The sequence below is a fragment of the Drosophila sulfurigaster genome, chromosome 2L, assembly GCF_023558435.1.
Source record: "Drosophila sulfurigaster albostrigata strain 15112-1811.04 chromosome 2L, ASM2355843v2, whole genome shotgun sequence".
Classification (NCBI taxonomy): domain Eukaryota; kingdom Metazoa; phylum Arthropoda; class Insecta; order Diptera; family Drosophilidae; genus Drosophila; species Drosophila sulfurigaster.
The window spans coordinates 28,323,313-28,343,434 of NC_084881.1; the positions used below are offsets into that span (position 1 = coordinate 28,323,313).

General features: G+C 37.1%; 1 protein-coding gene across 1 annotated transcript; it reads right to left on the minus strand.

Annotated features, from left to right (window-relative positions):
* Positions 1-2,181: 2,181 nt before the first annotated feature.
* On the minus strand, positions 2,182-19,636 carry LOC133850129 (uncharacterized). The gene is made up of 8 exons (XM_062286124.1): positions 19,443-19,636; positions 19,285-19,373; positions 6,038-6,188; positions 4,220-4,354; positions 3,957-4,147; positions 3,140-3,286; positions 2,695-3,079; positions 2,182-2,633 (listed from the first exon to the last, which is right to left on the minus strand). Exons 1-8 carry the CDS (start codon positions 19,503-19,505, stop codon positions 2,493-2,495), a joined length of 1,302 nt encoding a protein of 433 aa, XP_062142108.1. The 5' UTR covers positions 19,506-19,636; the 3' UTR covers positions 2,182-2,492.
* Positions 19,637-20,122: the final 486 nt, after the last annotated feature.

Sequence of the window (20,122 nt, forward strand, 5' to 3'; positions counted from 1 at the left end):
TGTACCCGCTCCCATATGCTGTGAGAGCTCCCTCTCCTTTGTAAAGCTCTTGTGTGATCATGTCTCTTCTCTGCGTTGCCACCTACACTCACATACGTACGATGGCAGCATCGTAATGCTCTCCTTGTTTCTCTTCCCATCTCAAGCTGCTGTAAGCTCGGTAGTGGTGGCTAACCGATAAATTAGAAAATCACCGCTGCGGTTTGACCATTCTTAAAATAGCGACTCATTACTCTTGCTCTCCCACTCGTCGATTTCCTTTGCTTTTTACATGATTCGTTTAGACAACGTGACGTCACGATGGCCGAATTTTTATTTTTTGTATGTGCGTATTTGCAACGTAGGGTATATTTTGTAATCAGAGGCAAACGAGATTCGTGATCACGCCCACGTATGCTTGTTACGTTATCGCATGCTGTCACCGTAAATCATTTGATTTCTGATTATGTATAATGTGCATAAATTAGGCAGTGACAACTGTGGTAATCAAAGTAATTACACCGGAAGCTTTCACTGTCAATGTTGGGGGTATTCTGGTTAAATGGTTGGTTATATTTTGTATTTAAAAATATAATTACAAATATTAAGAAAAATGCAATCTTATTTAATTACACATAGACAATGAAAATCAATAAAGGTTTATTTCAGAGCCATTATCAATGCATAAGCATAAAATGCGGAATACACATTATTTGACTTTATGATTAAATGGAGCAAAAGGTGCGAAAGGCACATAAAGTTAAGAGCCGCTGTCTAAAGCAGGGGTGCTCAAATTCGTCTTATGGCAGTGCGTCTACTAACACAGACACAAGAAAACGTGTACATATGTAGCGGCGCTTTTGTGTTGAGGCGCAGCTGTGCACTGAGAGAAATGACGATTGTATTTTGTGTTTACATCCAGAACTACGAAGCATATTACGCATTTTAATAAATCAAAAGCCAACGCAGACAGAAGAATAATTTCCAGTGCATGTGTTCGCGGAAAAAAACAAAAACAAAATACATTGCGGTCAACGAAGCGTGACGACGGAAAGAGATGTAAAGGAGAAACAAGCAAAATTGTTTTTGTTTCGCATGCAAATCGAAGCCCATATGCACGGTGCTTATGGGCGCACTACCCATAAGCACAGAGCATCTACAAAAACAAAAGTGCACTCAGTGTATAGGCGTTGAGCACCCCTGGTCTAAAGTTTTATTATTTCTCACACATGTGAATTGACGACAGGCGAACAAGACGAAGAAGAAGAATGTAAACAGTCAAGACACTGCCCAACTGCTAAAGGGTATTGTGGTGAGGGGGAGAGAGAGTGGGGTCTGTGCTATAATCTGCAGTCAGTTGGCAAGCACCGCAGGCGCCCACAAGCGACACTTTAAAGTCAATAGCCGTAAGGGAAAGAGTAAGTGAGCACATAATTTGCATTGATTTCCACACTCAGTGAGAGAGTGGGAGAGTATGTAGAAGAGAGGGGGATATCTAAAAATGCGACCATAGCAAATAAGCACACATAAGGATGCAGAGTGATGGCAGATGCTGCCTGGGGCAACCAATATGAGAATGATACGACAACGAGAACGACATCGAAGTCGATGATGAATCTCTAAAGGAAACCAATAACAGACACACACTCAAAACTTCAAGTTGAATTGTGAGGGTGGGATTTGGTTTTGTCTAGGGTTCGTGGGTATTTTTAGAGACAAGCATAAATAAAATACATTGTCTATTTATAAGATTGATTTCGCATATGCAAGAGTTGCACTATAGTGACAAATACCCTACACATATAGTACACTTGACAGCTTCAAATTTAATTCTACTCAATTGACACCCACCGACGACTAACGGGTGAAATGCGTCACGCCTTTTGTGGGATTTGCAATGTAATCTAATATCGTTCAACACTTCCGGCACGCAATCGATAAGCGAATTGCCTCAGCTAATTGCGCTGAGATTTGCCACAACCCAATTCTAGCAATTTATTTCGCTGCCCAAAACGCCATTATAATTGTCATAAATAGTGATAAAACGCAGACACTCTAATCGTTAAACGTTTATAAAACAAAAATGAACTTAACGCGATAAAGTTATTCGGAACAACCCACAGCTTGTATGTGTTATCGACAGACACAATGCAAATATTTGTAGCATACTTTTGCGACTGTACCATGCAAAATTAAATAGAATCAAGTTTCATATGTGGGTTTTATTATCTTTAACGGGTTACAGCTTAATTAAACATCACTGACACATATCGATAGGTAAATCGCACTGATTGCGCTACTGAGATTTCATAATGACGGCGCCATCTAATCAAAATCTAATTTTCCCCTTCCCACGAATCTACAACGGAATTTCGTTTTGAAATTTTGTGGAGAATTTTGAGTGATTGTCAAAAATATAAATGTGTAAATGCCAAAAGTTTTGCGAACCCGTTTAAAGATGTGTTTGAAATGAATTTAAAACGAAAACAATGAAACGATTAATGAACTAGTTTTTAAGCCTCCTCGTCGTCGGCTTCACTAACAATATTTTGTAGTCCCTCTGGCTCAGCCTCTTCACCGACCTCCTCTGGCTCGTCATCGATCGCATCACCCATAATAATCTGTTCGGCCAGTTGATAAAGCTCGAGTATATTCTGAAAGCGTCAACACCCATTACATCTACGCTTATGCTACATAAAAGGTTGAAAAACTTACCTTGGCATTGCGTAGTGCTACAATTTTCTCATCTTCGAAGCGCAATTGATCGTATTGGAACTTCGATATCAGCAATCCTCGATTATACTCATCCTCCATCTCGGCCTGCAGCACATCAGCATATTCCTGCTTCGCTACGGACAGACTTATGAGACTAGCGCTCTTCACGGACTCCTCGGACACATCGGAGGCATCATCCATGTATTTGGTTTGTATCGCTCCCGGATAATCGCCATCCAACGATGGTTCCCTAGGCATCTCAATGCTACCGGGTCCAACATCGTCCATTACGAAGTTATCCACAGTTGTTGTAACTGGCACTACAACCTTTTTATCATCCTCCAACTGGTGGCGTATGCGCAGCTCAGTCTCTCGGAACTTTTGTCTAGAACGCAATAAGAAATCAGCATGGGATTGAAGTGATATTAAAGTGGGCGTCACTTACCGTGCGCGCACTATGTTGAGAATGTCCTGTGGATCCGAGGAGAACGGTTTGGGCACCCGCAGCGAACGCTCCTTCATTTTGGCGCGTTCGTTCTCCAGGAACTCCTTCAGATTCTGCTCGCATTCACGCCAGTCTTCATTGTGAATGCTGGAAAATATTAGGTTTTGGTTAGAAGATGCTTACAAAGATTTTCAACAAATTATTTTTGGTTTTTTAAAGCAGGAGGAAGGAACAATGTGTGCATAACTACTTGAATTCCTAACTATAACATTAGAAAGTTATCTTTCATTTAGTAACTACCTGAATTCTTAACTTGTAACATTAGAAAGTAGACAAGTACAAAGTACATTAGTAGTTAATTTACATTAATAACTATTTTAGAATGACTGACAAATTTGTTGCCTTACAAAAAGTTAAGGCATAATTCATATTATACTAGAGTATAAGATATTATTATATTATTAATATATTAATATTAAGTCTAGTTAAACACATTTATATAAGCGACTAATCAACTAACTGAACTGAACTTTAACTATTCAAGCTCGCAACAATCTTGCATCTTTTCTCAATATGTAGATAAGTTTGCTGTAGCAAAACATCTTTGGGATTAAAGACTTTAAACTCCAGGCAAGCCGACAGCAAGCGTGTGGACGTGACCTTAATGTATTTAAGGCTGTTGTACATAACTTTTAATTAGGCTAACGCAGCGCAGCAACTAAAGTATGTAGTTTAAGCCCAGCTCATTTGGCTGACAGTCTTCTACACGGAGTTACGGAGAGTTACAGGGGGGATTGGCTTTGCTGCCTCCACTTACCGCAGCAGGTCCATGCCCCGTTCGGCGTCCTCGATTCTATATTGTTCGACGAGGAGCTTTTGTTGGCGTTGACGCTCGTGTTTCTTGGCCAGCATCTCGGCCTCCTTGGCGGCGTGCTGCAATCTTTCGCGCTCCCATTTAACGCCCTGGACCTTCAGACGTTCGGCGTTCTTCTCTCGACTCGTTTTCAGCTGCAGTCAAATAAATTGCAATTATTATTATGTGCATCTATTTTATAGTTCATACTACGCTCATATTCATACCTTGGAGCGCTCTTTGAGTATCTCTGTGTTGGCATCTTTGTTGACCATGAAGATGGGATCGTCGGCCAGTTCCTCGGGTATTATGTCCGATTTGCCCTCAATAATTAGCATGCGTTCACGCTCCACCTCTTTGAGCTGTAACGATGATTAAAGGGTTTTAGTTAAGTTGGAATAGTAAAAAGTTACATTAATGAGAAATTAAAATAGAGATTAAAGGTTTTTGGCCACAAACATTGATAGACTGCAATGAAAGATTCAACTCCTTTTTAGAGAACATCTTGTGATTGTTTGATGTGAAAAAATACAGAAAATTTCTCTTCGGATTTATAATTTATATTATATATATTTATGGCAATAGAAACATTCTGTGAGAATCAAGATGAAGAATAACAAAAGTTTAACACTAGCTGTAACGTTCTAAAATCAAATTAATGTAGTAAAGAAGTACTTTACGGAGTATCATCATGAGTGTAAAATTCAGTTCAAATCAAAGAAGTGATTTGTCGAAGTATTTTCTGAACTTGTCATTTAAAAGACTGATCTACTTCCTTGCCTTACTATTTGCCTAGTAAGTATCATCATGTATTATGTATTGAAATATCTACCAAACATTTAAAAGATTGTTAACAAAGTGACTGATCTACTTCCTCAAATATATGCCTTATAAGTAGTTGAAGTTGTTACTATTTCAAATTGACTTTCGACAACTAGTTAAAAGTGGCAGAGTTACGCCCATTTGGCACCTCGATGTGCGCAATGCGCCAAACAAAATGATAAAGGCACAAAGTGGCATATCAAGGGAGCTACTTGAAGTTGAGCAAAGAACTCGACAGACAGACAGACAAAGCTAAGTGCACATTTCCGCTGCAGTGCTTCTCGCATGTCTCGCAGACATAAAATCGAGTTTTTCACTTTTTATTTTCGGCAGTTGTGCCTATCGCGATGGTCTAATTTTTTATGATTTTGACGGCTTGGATGTTGTTTTGGATTTTCATGTCGAGAGCTCATTGAATTCAAGCAGGCGCCACTTTTGTTATTGAAGAGTTGCCGTTTTTTAAGAGTGCTGACCACGCCCACAACCCAAACAGCAGCACAAAAACAAGTAAGAAAGCTACAGTCGAGTGTACTTGACTGTGAGATGCCCGCTACCCATTTTGAATAAAAGCAAAATATTGCGGTATTATTTCAAAATATACCAAAAATACTACAAAATACTAAAAATATACCAACTGGTATATCTGGTATATCGATATAGTACCGCATTCAAAATATACCATAGACGGCTCAATATACCAGATTTAAAATTACGCTTGTTATTCGATTTTTTTTGATTTGCGGGGGCGGAAATGGGAGTGGCAAAAATTTGAAACAAACTTGATCTGCGTGCAAACATAACAAATGCTGTCCAAAAAAAATTATAGCTCTATCTCTTGTAGTCTCTGAGATCTAGGTGTTTATACGGACAGACGGACAGACAGACGGACGGACAGACACACAGACGGATATGGCTAGTTCGCCTCGGCTGTTGACGCTGATCAAGAATATATATACTTTATAGGGTCGGAGATGCCTCCTTCTACCTGTTACATACATTTCCTGCCGGCACAAAGTTATAATACCCTTCTTCCCTATGGGTAGCGCGGGTATAAAAAAAGGTCTAAGAGCAATCTGTGTGAAAAATAATCGCAGTCGAATACGTGACAATTGCCAAGGGTTGCTTCCACTTTGTGACAACTTGTCAAAATTCAATTAGACGCCACGCAAATTGGCCACATTTGTGTCTCGGCCAATTTGTGAGACAAACTTTGGGGAACTTACCTCGCGAGCCTTGATGCGGGCCAGCAGCTGCTTGCGGTAATCCTCATCGATGCGTTCGCGCAACTCCTTCATGTAGGCACGGTCCGTCAGCTTGACCACGTTGGTGCCCATTAAACGCTCCAGGCGAGCGCTGATGCGCGGCAAATTGAAGCTGTGGGCCAAGAGAGAGAGAGAAGACCAGTTAAAACTTTTCTGCTTTATCAAGAAGTCGCGACTAATAAAATTTATTTATTTCACAGAATATATATATTTTGCACTTAATTACAACAAAGCGCAAAGAAAGGACTTTTGCGTACCTTTCTTTGGCTCCTGTGTGCTACGTCTTTTCTGCTATCTGCTGTCCGTTCGGGCAAGGACTAAGCCACTAAGGATAATACGCGGCGCATTTGTTATTGCACATGGGTCACGAACTCGCGCCGATGCCGCCAACTTCACCGTTTCACCGTTTTCGCGCTTGTAACTGTTGGTAACGAATGAGGTCGGCTACACATATTTTGTTTCTATAGCGCTTCTCAGTTCTTGCCTTTATTTTGGTTGCCAAACACCCGAAACCGACAAACGACAAGGACAAGAAGACGCCCCCAGCCACGCCTCCCTCCTCTGCCCTCTGCCCGGCTACCAAGAAAGTGTGGCAGGTAAACAAGCGAATAAATGTGCAAATTTTCCTAATCAAAGGAGTTTGAAGACCCTTCGAATGCTCTAACAAGTTAAGGATTTTCGCTTGATTAAAAACTTTAATTAGAAATATTTATACATTTTATTTAAAATCAAGTATCTAGACCAAAAAAGATCTATATCCCAAGAAAGACTTAATTAGAAACATTTGTATACACATTACATTTGAAATCGAATGACTTGATAAAGAAAGTTACAAATTTACAAAAAGTAATTTATGCACATCCAAAAGGGCACAAATCAAACAAAATTAAAATAAGGAAGCTCAAAATGCTGTTCAAGTAATTTAAGAAGGTTTTTATAAAAATTTCTAAAGTATTTAGAAGACATAAAATTATGATTGAATGCTCGACTTAAAAAAAAAGCTAAACTTAGTTTGAAAACTGTTTTTGCAATCAAAAACATTGAAGCTTTTAGTTCAATCAAGATTTCTTTTCTAATCATACTATATTTATTTGGTATTTATAGTATTTAAAGTATAAATCAACCTAAAACTTTAGTATTGAAATTATGTATAAACTTCAATTCGATATATTTCAAGGATTCATCCAAATACTTCTTTTAAAAAAGAAATTTAAAGTAAATTTTAAATTCAATTGGTATTTTTAGTATTCATAGTGTAAATAATACTATAAATTTAGTATTTTAAGTATAAATATTCCTTTAAATTATATAGAAACTTATATATGTAAAGGATTCATGCAACTTTCTGAAGAATATTTAGACACATGAAATACGCTCAAGAAATGTGAATGAATTCCTAAAAATTTCTCAAGTATCAAAAATACTGAATTTATGAATGTATACTGAATTTATGGATGTAATTTAAATTTTGCAAACTCCTTTTGGAAGCGACTAATATAATCACAATTTAATTTTTTTGTGTTATTTTCTTTAAAGTGCATTTAAATCTCTTCGTTGCCCGAGTCAATTGTCAGTACTCGATTTGAATTTTTTTTATATTGTTGGTGAACAATAGAAACCCCCGAAAAAATGAGTGTAATTTTAGCCAAGCCAAGAAGGGAAGTGCTACACACATGAGCACGTGAATAGCAATAGCAATGGGTAAAGCTAAAGCTATATATGCAGATATATAATAGATGTGCAGTCATATTGCTGTCAAACATTCGTTTGGCTTTTTAGCAGCAGACAGTCGATTGTGGCTCATATGTTATTTGAGTACGAATAGGAGAATCGAGTCTATAGACTATTCTTCATTTTATGTGCTCCACATACGAGAGTAGTATCAGTATCTGTGTTCTCGTTCCGTTCCCGAGGTTTATATGGTAATACATATTGGTCCCATACATGCGATACTTTTGGCTTAAATGTAGACAGTCATGATAGCAAAAGGCGGACGGCACAGCTTGAGCTTTCAAGACATAAATTTCGCTAGAAATTCCCCATTTGCATCTAGTATATGCGATATATTCTCGAGTTGTTCATATTTGTCTTTCTTGGCTTAAGCGACATCGACGGGCCGAAGTAATTAGTCTAGCATTATAATGGGTTTATCCACAAGATATGCTCAATGCTCAATGCTAGGTATTTACCATGCTGCCGACTTTTGTGTCATTTGCTGCACGAAACAAATTTGAATTGACACCCGAAGGGAAGCGTGGAAGAGAAGTGAGGGAGGTGCATAGGAATAAGGCCAACTTTGTGTCGAAATAATGCTAAATTACTTAAATGATATAGCCTGACTTTGACTAACAATTCCGCACAGGCCACACATCGCCTGACTTTGGTTACCACTTTCTGGTTTTTCCTTTTTTTTCGGTTTTAGTTTTGGTTTTATTTTGGTTTGGTGCTGAGCGAGCCAACAAATCGTTTTGGTTAAATAGCTTTCAACTGTTATTTTAATGTGGCTTTGGGCCAAAGTTAAATGCACTTTTAATTGTGTATTTAACACCAAACAACTAAGAGAAACTTTACATTTGCTTTTAGTTACTTTGCGAAGCTTATGAAAAGTTTATACCAACTTCAAAAATAAGAAAACTTTTGCATTGGCTGGTTTAAGTTGGCATTTCAAGAAAAAAGGAATACAGAGTCAAAGATGGAAAACATAGGAATGACATTTCTAAATAAAAACTCTTTTAAGTTCAGTTATTTTTAGAACGAATTAGTTTTAAATATAAAAATGCGAAAATGACAAGTCAGTCGATTACTCATTCACTATGCCATAAAAGGTGTTTTTTGTAATAAATGATTATAAATTAAATATTTTTAAACAATATTAAGATATAAACGAAGTGATGTAATACTCAACAGTATACTTCATTCATATTTTAAAATACATATGGAAACGTTTTAATCTAATGAAAAGTGGCCTACTACAATGGGGACTTCATATTTCATACTCTATGGTATATTTCTTAGTCTAGGTATATTTTTATACAGTACAATATCGATATACTAAATATATCCTTTGATATATTTTAGTATTTTGGTATATCGATATTGCACTGTATAAAATATACCATAGACTACAAAATATGTCATAGAGTATGAATATACCAAAGAAAAGAAATTATACTAGATTGTCAGCCAAAGCATCTATGTAAGTCCCCAACGTATAAGTATAGCATAGAGCACAAAATATATATAGAATATGGTTTTATTGAAAATGAATAGCGTAATTTCCAATAAAACTATATTCTAAAAATATACCAATAATATACTCACAGTCAAGTACACTCAATAAATTTAAGGAATATTAGTTTTCTGAGGTATTTTAGTAGTTAGCTGGAAACTCATATTTACATTTAAACCAAACTAGAAATTAATTAGAAGAATAGCCTTGTAATTTACCAGAAATAGACGCTGCAGTTTACTAAGATTTATCGCAGCTCTTAGCCTAGTTTACTCTAACGTCCCACGATAACCATTTCGCGTATTTATTTACATTTTTGCGACATTAGACTAGTTTTGTTTTATAGCTGAATGCATGGAATATGGTTAACATGTGCACAAGATTTTATCACTCTGAGCGTAACCCATTCGCCATTCGCTATTCACCCACGTGAGACCCAGGACAAGGTCTGACCCCCACACACAGAGAAACCACATGCAGGGAGAGTGAGATTGCATAAAAGTCATCGAGTGTATATCAGAGGTAATAATCGGGGCAACGCGAGGAGTTGGGAGTTGTACGTACTTATAAATCACAGCCCACCTGAGCGTGCGTGACAGGAACGGATGCAGCCTTTGGCAACAAATGTCATGGACTCGTTGTTGAGGGGGCGGACGGAGGAAAGGTGGGTGGGCGGACGGTAATAAAAAGATTGTCGGCATCCTGAACTCATACTTTTGCAGGAAATTCGACAACGAAGCAAAACGCTTCCGTTTCATTCCGTTTCGTTTTGCAATTGCTTTGTTTATATTGCAATTATATACACTTTCGAATTGCACATGACATGACAGATTGCCTCCTGCTGCACCCCCTTTCACCCCCTCTTCTTCACCGTTGTCTTGTGTGTTTCCATGTCGAACACTCGTAATTTATGCATGTGCGAAGTGAAACGACTCAGACTCGACTCGACTCGATTCGAATCGAATTGATACCCCATTGATTGGAATTTCATTATCAATGTCAATGCTGATGTAACACACCTATCAACGACGTTTGGGCCAACGACAACACACACACTTAACCTGGCTTACAATCTTTGCACCTTTGTCTTTGCCTTCACATATTGAAAATTGATTGAATTGAACTTTTGATGACTTTGAACTGCGTTCACTCTTCCACGCTTCGGATTAAGACATCAAAGCCAACACACACATTGTTGTTGTTCTTGTTGACTCTCAAATAGTACAATGTTTCTATTCCTGGTACACACACATACACACACTCGCATCTACACAACCACATATTCAATTTGTCTAGGCGACAAATGTAACTATTGGGCACGAAACCTAATTCCCTTCGCTATTTGTCTCAAGATCATCAAACTTAATAAACACACTTCATCTGTTAAACACGTGTGAAGAGATATGGCAAGTGCATTTAAGAGTCTAGAATGAAGTGAGATGCATAGTTAACTACTAACTGCAGTGTAATGCATTAATTTGAAAATAATTGTAATGATATCTCCTTCTATTGCTTCAGAGCTCATCTTTGGATAATAAAGTGCACAAGTTCTAGAATCAGAATAGTAACAAATGCTGAAAGCTAGTTATAGTTACCCACATAAAAATATTTCTCAGTGTTCTATAATGTTCTATAACATGTACGTAAAATATCTTCTCATGGTTCAAATTCCCCGAAAGATGAAAAATTGATAAACAAGAAACATATTCTGTTCTAGGTTTAACTTGACAAGGAAATTAAGGAATTTGTAAAAATCTTTGATGAACTTTCTTAAAGATTTTCTATTTTCAAATATAAAAATATGTTTCTGTAATTTTCTATTTTTAAAAACTTGTGCTGTACTTTCTTAAAGATATGATTAACCTTTTATTTTTTTATGATGAGCAGATTATAAATATTTTTATAAGCTGTGAACGTGGCTTAAATTCCGCCTGATTTTAAGAAACCTATAGCACGAAATTATAATACTTTAGTTTTTTTTTAGATAAAAATAAAGGGTATTAACATATTTTCCTATAATCTTGTAAAACCTTGTGATGAACTTTCTTAGAGATATGATTAACCTTATCTATTTTTAGGATATGCAGATTATAAACTATATTTTAAGCTGTGAACATAGCCTACTAATTTATTAGCAAGTGTTTAACATTGGTGTGCATTTTTTTCACTTTCTTTTTTTAAGACGTGCTGCTATATTATTTACAATATGTGCTTTAATTACTAACAACAAGAGTGATATTTAAGTAAATTACTTGTAATGGAAATAGGAAATCAGCAAAAAAATATCAGAGAAAAAATATTATAATTCTTTTTAAGAACTGACTAATAACTTCAATAATTTGAATAAACAAGAAATAAAAACAAATTGAGAAATATTAAAAGAAACTATAAATCGAGCAGAAAGTTAGATGAATCATTAAGAATGTGGTTTGGTGAAATAATATTGAAGCTGTCTTAAAATTCTACTATAGATTCAACTAGAATGCACTAGAGACACATAAACTTTGCTATTTAATCACATTTGCTGCAGCGAATGCCTAATGAATATATATGAAGTAAAAATCTATTCATTGGGAAGGTGAATCTTTTGATGCAATAATTTGCCATTGATTCTATTTATGAGTCAATTAACGCCACTTGCGAGCTGTCGACGGAATGTCAAGCGTAGGATATTAGTTTACAGACTGGGCCTTGAGGAGATCCGTCCCAGAGAGCTAATTGAAAGACAAAGTTATAAAACTAGCTTCCATGCCTGGAGGGCGCAAAGTGTCGCCTGAAAGTATGCAACGTTAATTAATGCGAGCGACGTGCATAAATTTCGCTATCACTTGACATTTATGCGTTTTTCCTCGACTCGTTTGCAGCGCATTAAAATTGATAATTGCAACACGTACCGCGGCTCCAATAAATGTGCGGGAAAATTGAAAAAGTGCTTGGCTGGGAGTTTGGGGAGTTTACCTATCTGGTGGCTCCAAAGTGCACTGCACGAAATCGAATAGAAAATCCTCCTCGATCTCCACGGCTGGCACAGCCAAAGCTTTGCGTTTGGGCCTTTTTCTTCGTCCGCTGTTGGCCATATTCAAACGCCCATAGTTGGGCATGGTTTGAGTATTTAATTAGAGATGCGTTCTATTCTCCAATTCTTTTCTTCTTTTCTTTTGCTTCTTTTCTGGGGCCGCGGTGGGAACTTTCAAGCGCCAATGGCGACTGTCGAATGTGGAACCCTACGCCATGTGATTCTTGTTTTGTTTCGCTTTCATTTTTTTGTTGTTGACTCTCCGCACATGTGTGTGTGTGGCATGCAGAAGGGTCGAGTGCCACATGTGGCAGCAGCAGTAGCTGTATTCCACTTTAATGTGGCACGGTGTCGTGTTTCAACATGCCGCAGCTCAACTGAACTCAACGCTGTTAAGCGCAGTTCCAGTTCCAGTTCCAGCTTTGCCTCTGCCTCTCTCTCTCTCTCTCTCTGTCTATCTCTTTCAAGCTCAAACTCGCAGCTCGGTTTCGCATTGGCCAGGCCAAGTGGGTGCGCTTTGCATCGCGGCATCGGCATCGCATGTTGAGCTAAGCGTTTAATGTTAGGCTTAATGACATGACACCAATGTCAATATTATGACAAATACACAACGTTGTGTGTCAACAAGTTTGCACTTTACACTGCGACAAATTGGGGGTACATTTATCACAAACTTTTCATGGTTGATAAGTCCTCAACTTCAATGGTCCAGTATTATTATAACCGAGTTCAGTTATTCATCTTTTAGACATCAAAATTTTCTTTTATTCGTTTTCTTAAATTCTTTTTAATATTGTTTCATGTATGTATATTGGGAGGATTTCGTTTTAATATTATATTCTTCTCACTTTTCTACCTATTCATAAATCGACAATAAGTTACAAAGAGACAACATCATCTGATGGTGATGAGATCAATTATGAGCAAAAGATAAATTTGCATTTCACATCATATCGCCTTCAAATCATAAATCCCAAAGGTTTTCGCTGCCACAGTAGTTGGTCACACTATAGCACGGAATTACTTGAATTTTTGAAACAAAAAGTACTAAAAAATGCCAAAAACTGCAATTTTCACGTTTTGAAATCGTAAATTCCTTCGCATTTTGTTAAAATCATAAATCCCAAAGCTATTCGTTCTCACAAGCTTTGGTCAAACTATTCCTGGGAATTAATCTAATTTTTGCATAAACGAGTAATACAAATTACCAAAAACTACGATTCTCAGAATGTGTTAACCCAAGCAAAAAAGCTAAGCTACAGATCACGTTCATTTTTCATCAATCAATTTCAGAAAATAAATAATCTTTAAATAATATATCTCATATCACATAATGAAATCAATTCGATTAAATTCTCATATTAATAAATACTTTCAACCTTACACCATTTCTATCACTTTCCCTCTCTTGTATAACTTGGAACACCTCATTTTCTTGCAGTGCAGCGAACATGCCTTTGCTTCGTCAGGCTTCGTCAGGTGACAACTCTATTTTTATAATCGTCAAAGCAACTAAATAATGTGAAAGTAGTTTTACTACTCACTAGAATCACACACACAACTGTTTCCCATTCATTTCGCTACTTTTGGTATTTCGCCCCGCACGAAATGCCTTTGGAGAATGTCCTGTGAATGCGAAGATTTTTATGGTTGTCATCGTTGTGTTCAATCGAAACGTATCGTATATTGTCGCTTTATGACACGGACAAAAGTAAAGACAAAGCCAAAGGCAGGGGGTAGAATGTATGTGGAAGGGTTGAGCTAGTCTCACATTACCATTTTGGTTGGGCTGAAACCAGAAACTATTTCGCTTTATGGCCAGGTTTCATGCCAGACAGCCATACAATAATTCCCTCTAATTTCAATTCGAAGAGTTGCCGAAATTGAGCAAACACTTTCGCGATTCTCTCTCAATCGTGGCAACCCATGCAATCTTCAGTTCAGTTGAGGAGAAGGAGGAGAAGTCAGTTTCGTCTCGTGTGGCAAATTGACGTGCTGGAACTTTAAGAGACGCCATCGACACTTCAATTACAGTCTCGGCCACAGCTTCTGACGACCTCGGTGATGTGGCCACAAAGTTGCAGTCGCAGTGTCTCGACACCTTGACAACACGTAATTCCGTTTGTTTATTTTCTCGTTTGCCTTTCACGGCTTTTCGGTTCCTTTGTGGCAATAATATCACTGCAATTGCAACGAGCGAGCCATGGACTGGCGACTTATGATTGTTTTTATAACAGCTTAGAGACACACTTTGACATGGACAAGTCGAAGACATTGCTTCGCTTTACAGTTGCTGTTACTAGCATTGGGTATAACAGGCTATCGATACAAATTAATAATAGTCGAAAACCTAACTCTTCCTTAACCATTTACTTTCACTTTAAGTGCATTCCAAAAGTTACACTGCTCAACTTTTACTTTTTACAGGGCATTCCTCAGTCGATCATGCCTTAAGTATAATAAACTATAGATACAAATTAATAAGAATCTAAACCAAACTCTTCCTTCTCTTCCTTCTCACATTAAATGCATTCCAAAAGTTATTCTTCTTGAATTTCACTTTTTACAGGGTATTTGCCAGTCGCGCATACCTTGCTTTAAGCAGCTTAACTAAGTGCACTTGAGGCATATCAAAGCGCATACTTATTTGCTGCAATTTAGCATTTTCCTTATTTTCTTTTCAGCACCAACTCATTTAAACGAGTTTCAATGCCAGCACGCAATTGAGGTTTGTGTATTGGCTAAACTTTGAGTGAGCTTCGTTAAGCTTTTTACACTGTGAAATATTTAAGAGGAACTCGACACTCTATATGCCCTAGCAAAAAGTAGATTAACATGCAAAAAACTCTAAATGCGAAAGAAAATCTGAAGAATTTTAGCTTAGAAGTTAGTTTAAAATAAACAAATGACTGTTGATTAAAATATAAAAAAAAGTAACTGGCTGGCAATATTGTAATATTAACATAACTACTTTCTACTACTTACGAATAAAGTAATGTTAAGATATATGCAAAACGATGCTAAAACAAAATATCAGGCAATCTATGTTCACGATTTAAATAAAGAGGACGTACTTCACAATATTGAAATTGCATTATTAGCATTTTCTGAATTATCGATTATGCTGTGTCGATTGTTTATCTCAACTTAAAATGCTTTGAATCGTAACGATTTCTATTTTAAGTTATTGTTTTAAGTTTAACCCATTAAAATAAAAACTTCAAATGCCATGAATTCTAACGGTTTCAATTTTAGGTTCTTTCTATAAGTTTAATCCATTAAAATAAAAATATGACGTATGTTTTTTGTCAGCAAACTAGTTAGAACACTAAACACTTCACTTTTTCTATATCTTGAAATCACAAATAATTTGGCATTCCTGTTAAAGGGATCTTCTTGAAATCACATAAAGTTTGTCACGTCTTTTAAGGAGAACTTCAGTTTAATGTGTTACCCAAAAAATTACATCATTTAAAGAGCTGCTTTTAACATTTTTTCACAAAATAAAATAAATAAATTCTGAAGACATCCTAAACCTCACATTTGAATTTCCACAAAAGATTTTATCTCGATGAATTCACTTTCGCTGATTACTTAAATTAATGTAGTTTTTTAAACCGGGAGAAATTCTCAAATAGAAGATTCATATTTAACATTCTTCATTCTTGTTGCTTATCAAGAAAGCCAACATATTTAACACGAATGGTTTTCCATTCAAGAAAAGTGTTTCTGCTTTGAATCACATTTAAATCTTACGTGCACTTGACGAGATCCTGCAGATCCTCCGGCGTGAGCGCGTACTCCGCTGCCAGCTGAGGAGCATTGCGTCGCCGCTTCTTGCGGCTGCGTTGCTTGCGTCGCGGAGCTGCAATGAGAGCCGCAGCACGCAGACTGAGGGCCACATTATCACTGGACTGAGCGGGACTCGCACGTCTTCTGACCATGTTGTTGGCCACGGCAGCAGCCACGCTCTCGGTGACCCGATCATCCACATACTTCCCCGAGCCAGAGCCTCCAGCTGCAGCTGTCGAGGAGGCAACAGTTTCCTCCGCTTTGGTCTTCTCTGCATAGCTGTCGCGACGCCAGGATGGCGTTAGAGTCCGGATGAGATTCTGGGTGTCTGCGAATCCCTCGTAGTTGTAGCGTTTGCGTAGACTGAGCCCGGAGAGGTATTCGAGCGTCTGCCAGACATTCATCTTGTTCGAACGGTAGCGCGGCTCGTCGTCGACTGACCAGCAATCGTTGCGTGCAATCCGCTGGGCGAGTAGCATCGTTACCGTGGTGCACTTGCCACCGCCGCTGCCGCCTCCGGCTGGCTTCACTGGCAGCACCCATTCGCTGGAGTCGGAGCGAGCAACAGTGCCACAGCCAGTGGAGGCACCAGCTGTGAGTGGCATGTGGATAACTGAGTTTGTTTACGCCGTATATCGGGAGAGTTTGATGGACAACAACCGGGGCACGTTCGATGTCAGTTTCTTTTGTTGTTTTCGGCGTAAATTGAAATGTAATTAAGTTTCTTCCTGCCTCTGTCTTCCTCTCTCTCTCTTTTTCTCATTCTTTCTGTCGCGTGCGACGTTGCTGACGGCCAAACTTCATTTGAGAGTTCCGGCTCGGAATCGCAGTCGCAGTCGCAGTTGGCGTCGCAGTCGCAGTCGCAGTCGACGTCTTCTGTTGCGTGGCTGTGCAGCCAACGCGTATCGTGTTTATTTCCTTGCCATATGCAGTCGAAATCCTCCTCCATCGTGGCAAAGGTGCAACACCATCAGCTGACTAAAGCTACAGCGCCATTAAAAATAATATCATTCTGATTGAGTGACGCGCCGTTTAAGTACTTTCTTTTTGTCGTACTCCGTACTGACACCATTTTCCGCTTGATTTGGATTTCCCTTTTGTTCTCTATCGAACACGCAAAGTGTTTGTTCGCGCAGTTCCTCCGCAGCCCCAAAAATAGCGTTATTTTCATTACCATAGAAGACTACGCAGCTAAAGTTCTACCAAAAGAATGCCTAGCACATGGAATATATTATTTAATGTGCTATTCAAAAGGAAAACATTCTTCTATTGTTCTATTTCAATAATAGACGAGTAAAAGCGCGCACTAATTATTTCTAAGAAATCCTAAATCTATTTTGGAATTTAAAGAACATTTAGCGAATTAAAAGCTTTACTAAAACAAACGTTATATTCTAAAAGCCCTAAACGAATCAACATCAATTTCAGTTATCAACTTTTTATCCTCTTCTCGAAATCAATCTTCATTTTTATAAAACTTTCAAACTATCTTAAATCAAATGATTTTATCCAAAGCACAATTAACTTCCATTAGTTAAATAATGCAAAGTTTCTTTAATTGTTTTAAATTACGACATAATTTCTTTTAAATTACAGCTTTCATCCACTAGCTATTTTTACTTCCATAAGTTATTTTTTGAAAGCTACTCAATCAAAACTTTAATCGTACTTGTTTTAAATTAAGACAAAATTTCTTAAATTAAAGCTTTTATTAGAAAAGCAAAAGTTCATTTTTTTGAAAGCTTCTAAATCAAAACTTTCATCGTACTTGTTTTAAATTAAGACAAAGTTTCTTAAATTAAAGCTTTCACTAAAGTAGAAGTTCATTTTTTTGAAAACTTCTCAATCAAAACATTCAGCAAAGCTGTTTTAAATTATGCAAATTTTCAAAGCACATTTTACTTGCACAAGTTCCATAAAACACAATCCTTTCTAGCTCTTCTTTATCCGACATTCCCCTTCAGACCTTGAGACCACAATAACACTTTAGGCTGTCCACATACGAGTCGCAAGTGCGATAAATTGTATGTGACCTAGTTAAAGAGAAGGAACCCAGCCAATTTCCTGCCATCACATTTTTCCCAATTACTTGGCAAACTTTTGCTGACAGCCTATCCAAAAAGGCAGCGATACCTCTACTATATTATATACTATATGTATTCACCCAGTCACTCATTTGGTAGTTGGTAGTTCCGATATCGAACTCAGAGTATCAATCAAACGCTTAGTTAGCATCGCGTGACTATCACATATCATAGCACCACGAATATATCACAGCTTACAGCAACGAATGCTCTTTGAGTATAGTCGAGAAATTAGCGCCCTCAAACGCTTCATTTCAGTGCCAAAAGTTGAGAATTTGAAAAGCTTAAAAAGAGCTCAAGACTTTGAACAAGTGATGCAATTTACGTAACATGTTTCCAGATAAGAATTCAATATGTAAACTTAAATTGCCCTAGGTAAAATTACAGCGAACTACAAAAAAAGATTTAGCTTTTAAACTTTCTACAAAAGTTAAGTGAAAATAATTCTTAGAAGTTTAAATAAATAACCTATTAGAGCTTTAATGTGCTTTTAAAGCTTTTGATCAACTTTCAAATCGAATTGTTTTAGAATAAGATTATAATTAAACATGAAAGTTACAAAATTAAATAAGTTTCCATGTGGTGCTTGAAGAATTTTGTAAAGCTTTAATGTGCTTTAAAAGTTCGTAGTCAACTCTCAATTCGAATTGTTTTAAAATAAAAAAGCAATAAAGCATTTTTCTTTATCTTGAGACAATAAATATTACATATAACACCCAATGCCTTTCCTACAACTATTTCATCAGCAATTTGTCAATTATTTTATGCAAATATTTAGCAATGCTTTCGACTTCCTCAACTGTCATTTTGTTGAGCAGTGTAATTTCAAGGTGCGGCCGCAACTATTAAATGGATGCCATAAAATATTATGTCGCCCACGTTGCTAGCTAAAGAATCTTAATTGAATGAGAGTTGCATTTGGCGCCGCTTCGTGTTTGTTTCGCTTTCAATCAATGGCATGCCACACAATCCGCCATTCATAAACCGCACGAAACAATTGCAAAGGTCGAGAGAAGCAAGGAGACGTCGTCTCACACCCTCAATATAATAACCATATTTATGGGGAAATCAAATGCTCAATACTCACGCAACAATAACATCCGGATCCTCCCACCATTTCTTCTGCGTGGGCGCCAATCGAAGGCTCACCTGACGCCAATGATTCTTATGAACCACCTGTGGTCAAGAATGATGCTTATAAGAATCTTTAATTATTTAAAAAATATATATTTTTTGTACTCATACCTTGTACTTTTTGGGATCGTAGGCATTATGATCCTTATCCGTAAACACCAGACGCGTTCCCATTCTCACGTCCCTTCTCCAAGTTTTGCACAGTGTATTTAATTCTGTAATATGTAAAATATGTATTTAAAGAAGTGTTTGAATTTGTGTTGTCTCCTGTTGAAACACAAGATGTAATTTTGATAGTTTTCACAAGGGCTTTGGTTTAGTGATTGAGTAGTAGGAAATTCAACAACTTTGTAATATACATGAATGAAAATAAAAGACGTAAAATTGAAAGAACCCATTTCTTCATATTTTTTTCACTCTATAGTAGTATTTAAAAACAATTAAGAAAGCTACAGTACATAACATTCATTTTAAAATATCCCAACTTAATATTCCACAAAAAAACTAATAGTACCAAAGGCTATATTTGGTAAATTGGTATAGAAATTTATGTAAAATATACCATTGAGCTCAAAATATACCAGATCATCCCATAGAAACGTATTTCTTATATAGTTCCTACAATTTGTATACATACAAAAATATTTCTGATATAACTTCTATAATTTCTATCCGATCGCAACCAAATTTTCAGGAATCATAGAAGCTATAGTCTGCACCAAAATTCGAGACTTTAGCCTCAAAATTGTTATTCGATTTTTATCGATTTGCGGGGACAGAAAAGGGCATAT

What these genes read in the sequence shown, in the direction of transcription:
- LOC133850129 (XM_062286124.1), bottom strand. Translation starts at nt 19,505, where the DNA reads ATGGGAACGCGTCTGGTGTTTACGGATAAGGATCATAATGCCTACGAT. An exon ending in CCCGCATCAAGGCTCGCGAG is followed by an intron (nt 4,355 to 6,037) that starts GTAAGTTCCCCA and finishes TCATCGTTACAG; the next exon opens with CTCAAAGAGGTGGAGCGTGA. An exon ending in TAGCACTACGCAATGCCAAG is followed by an intron (nt 2,634 to 2,694) that starts GTAAGTTTTTCA and finishes TGACGCTTTCAG; the next exon opens with AATATACTCGAGCTTTATCA.